This window comes from Cynara cardunculus (genome assembly GCF_001531365.2).
Source record: "Cynara cardunculus var. scolymus isolate 2C chromosome LG 7, CcrdV1, whole genome shotgun sequence".
Lineage (NCBI taxonomy): Eukaryota > Viridiplantae > Streptophyta > Magnoliopsida > Asterales > Asteraceae > Cynara > Cynara cardunculus.
The window spans coordinates 9602837-9606859 of NC_037534.1; the positions used below are offsets into that span (position 1 = coordinate 9602837).

Genomic DNA, 4023 nt, shown 5'->3' on the forward strand with positions numbered 1-4023 from the left:
TGTGTGTGTGTGTGTGTGTGTGTGTGAGAGAGAGAGAGAGAGAGTGTGTGTGTGTGTTCATATGGTTCTTACATTAAAAAAATAAATTAATAAAAATAATGAGATTTTTTGATTTTGTAACTCTCAATTAATGATGTGGGAGTTACATAAAAAAGAAAATTACCTAAATACTTTTTTCCCCTTTGTTCATATATATTCTTTGAAATTGTAAATTTAAAAATTTAATTTTTTATCATGATTAATCACAACCCTTTATTGTAAGAATCAATGGCCAAGATTGGTTAACAAAGTTAACACAAAAATCTGCGTTAGTATTTGAACCAAACTCTATACACACACATACACACACACACACATATATATATATATATATATATATACATACATACCAGCGGCAGGAAGGAGGCTGTCGACGACAGGTACATGCCCCAGTTTCTTAAGCTAGCGGTTGTCAATCGGTTTTGTGGGGAGTTTTGCTTCACAAACGACTGTCGAAATGAGGGAGATAGGGTTTTAATCTGTTTGATATTATCGGTGGATTTCCAATGGATGTGTCTGCTGAAAATTTTTAAAAAATATTAAACTTTTAAAAGTTAACCAGTTTCTTGAAATTTTTTATTACTGGCGGATACATCCACCGGAAATTGGATTTTTTTAATTATTATCATTATTACCACTAAATTATTATTATTATTATTATTATTATTATTATTATTATTATTATTATATTTTTTAAACTATTATTGTTATTATTATTATAATTATTATATATTTTTTAAAGTATTATTATTATTATTGAACTATTAAAGCTCAACACGATCCGTTAAACCCGAATACGATTCAATAAAGCCCAATAGAACCTTAGAAGCCCATTACGATCATTAAAGCCCAATACGATCCATTAAAAACCAATAGAACTGTTAAAAACCCAACTAATATCCAATAAAACTCAATAGGATCCATTAAAGTCTATTACGATCTATTAAAGCTCAATACGATCAATTAAAACCCAATATGATCCATTAAAGTTAAATACGATCCATTGAAGCCCAATCATTCCTCTCAAACCTAATACAGTCCGTTAAACCACAACTAACATCCACTAAAGCCCAATATGATGCATTAAAGCCTAATACGATCGATTAAAGCCTCATACGATCCATTAAAGCCCAATACGATCCATTAAAACCCAATAGAAATGTTAAAGTCCAACTAACATTCGTTAAAGCCCAACATGATCCATTAAAGCCCAAATGATCCATTAAAGTCCAATATGATCCAATAAAGCCCCATAGGATCCATAAAAGCCCAATAGAACCTTTAAAACCCAATATGATCCATTAAAGCCAATATGATCCATTAAAGTCTAATCGGTTCATTAAAACTCAATACGGTCCATTAAACCACAAGTAACATCCACTAAGCCTAATACGATGCACTAAATAGAACTGTTAAAGCCCAATACAATCCATTAAACCACAACTAACATCCACTAAAGCCAATAGGTTGAATTAAAGCCCAATACGGCCCATTAAAACACAATAGGATCCATTAAACCATAACTAAATCCAACTAAAGCCCAATATGATCCGTTAAAACTCAATATTATCCATTAAAGCCCAACTAACCCAACTAACATCCATTAAAGCGCAATAAAACCATTAAAGCCCAATACGATCTATTAAACTACAACTAACATCCACTAAAGCCCAATAGGATGCATTAAAACCCAATATTGTCCATTAAAGCCCAACACGATCCATTAAACCATAACTAAATCCACTAAAGCCTAATACGATCCGTTAAAGCCCAATACGATCCGTTAAACCATAATTAAATCCACTAAAGCCCAATACGATTCGTTAAACCATAATTAAATCCACTACAGCCCAATAAAATGCATTAAAGCTCAATACGATCCATTAAAGCTCAATACAAACGGTTAAAACCCAACACCATCCATTAACATCCGACTAACCCAACTAACATTCACTAAAGCCCAATAGAACCGTTAAAGCCCAATACGATCCATTAAGGGAAAAAAGTTTGAAAAATGAGAAAAATCAAAAAACTGAAAGTCCGTCGGAAAGTAATTAAGTTTTTTTTAAATATTGAATAACTCTTACCGGCGGACCCCCGAAAGCCACCGGACCGTCGGAATATTTTAAAAATAAATTTTAACTTTTAATTACTTTCCGGTGGATTTCAAATGGACCTTAATTTTAAAAAATTAATTAAAAATTCACCGGTAAATTATTGTAATTAGAGTTACTACTATTCTAAAATAATTAATTACAAAATCCGCCGGAAATCCGTGAAAAATATTATCAGAATCAGGTTACCGACGGATTTCCAGTGGAAGTCAACGAAAGTAAACTCTTTTATTTTCCATCGGTATTCCGCCGGTAATTTTTTGGCGGATTTTGTCCGTCAAAAATACCCAGTTTTTTAGTGGTGTATGTATTTAAAAACCAAGTGTTTTCTTTCTCCTTTGTTAATCGGTACAAATATATACTCTTTTTTTTTTTTTTTTGCCATGGATCATACATCCATTGCAAAATGTGAGTTGCAAATTAGATTGGTGTGTAACAAATTATTGGTTGTTGATGGCCACTTTTCTAGAGTCACATCAATTATCATGTTGAATGTAATGTATGAATTACAATTGCCGTTTTAATGTGTAGCAAATTAAATAGATCTAAAAACACATGAAATTAAGCATTGTATTTATGTATCTTTCTTAGAATAAATTGAATACGGATGTTGACCTAATTCCATACATATATATACACATATATACGTATATATATTACATATATATACGTATATACATATATGAAACGACTCAGACCCCTTTGGGTCGGAACGATTGTGTTCCATGGAGTTGAACATCTTGAGGGAAGTTGAGTTTAGCTTTACTGCCTCTAAAGTTCAGAGCAGCTTCGTCGTAGGCTCGAGCCGCAGCTTTAGCGGTGCCAAAAGTACCCAACCAAACTCTACAAGCCTTGCAAGGATCACGGATCTCTGCAGCCCATTTCCCCCAAGGCCTGCGTCTCACTCCTCGATACTTTCTTTCTAATCCATCATCTTCTATCGTACTACTGCTTTCTGTATTCATGTATGTGTATGTTGACCCTTCTTTCTCTTTCTCTTTCTCTGCCATATCATCATATAACAACCAAACAAGTCAAACTTTACAACAAAAAATACGTTTTATATTTATATATATATATATATATATGTGTGTGTGTGTGTGTGTGTTTTTGGTGTATAACTCAGTTGACAAAGAGGTAGGCTCGTGGGTTGGATCCCGGATCCCCACTAGCCTCGGCTAAATGAATAAGTCAAACAATGATTCATTATATTGGTGTCCTGGAAGATAGATTCGGTTGGGATTGTACATTTTATTTGGTGATCAAAAAGAGAAAGACAACAAGAAATGCATGGAGACTCGTACGGAAAAAAAAATTAGAAGCTAACCATGAGCAAAAATGGAGTCTTCATTCATCACATGAACAACTTCGTCGTGACGTCCTCTCTTGCTACCACCACCCAATATGTCTGCACCGGTGGCGACACCACCAGCGACCACATATGAAAGTGCAGAAACCATAGTCGACATCTCCTCCTTCCGACGACAACCAAACATCGGACCCAAGAGCGTCTCCAAAGCCAGCCAACCGTTGACATCTTCATCAGCGGCGACAATATCGCTGTTGTTGAGCATGCACAGATTATCGCGAGCCATGGCTGAAGCTGATGGAACGATGGCTTACTGTCTAAGGATACGAGTGAAGGGTTTATATAGATATAGATAGATAGATATAAAGATGAAGGAGGTCGGTCAGCCGTATTGCAGCCAAACTGTCTTCATCGTCAACTTGTGTGTGTAGCCAATTAATTAATCATTAAAACAACTATATTCTATCCCTATCCACACTTCTCCTCAACAATATTTTCTATATTTTTTGTTTAGAATTTCCTAAAAAGTATTATATGAAACAATTTCACAAGATTAAACAA

The 4023-nt window shown here is 34.3% G+C and overlaps 1 protein-coding gene across 2 annotated transcripts; it reads right to left on the minus strand.

Moving 5' to 3' along the window:
- Positions 1 to 2702: 2702 nt before the first annotated feature.
- Positions 2703 to 3787, minus strand: LOC112515896 (ethylene-responsive transcription factor ABR1-like). Of its 2 annotated transcripts, none has more exons than XM_025122860.1 (2): positions 3481 to 3787; positions 2703 to 3150 (listed from the first exon to the last, which is right to left on the minus strand). In XM_025122860.1, exons 1-2 carry the CDS (start codon positions 3746 to 3748, stop codon positions 2846 to 2848), a joined length of 573 nt encoding a protein of 190 aa, XP_024978628.1. In that variant the 5' UTR covers positions 3749 to 3787; the 3' UTR covers positions 2703 to 2845. The 2 variants fall into 2 exon arrangements, with proteins under 2 accessions (XP_024978628.1, XP_024978627.1); XM_025122859.1 differs by having other exon boundaries at positions 2703 to 3156; positions 3481 to 3779.
- Positions 3788 to 4023: the final 236 nt, after the last annotated feature.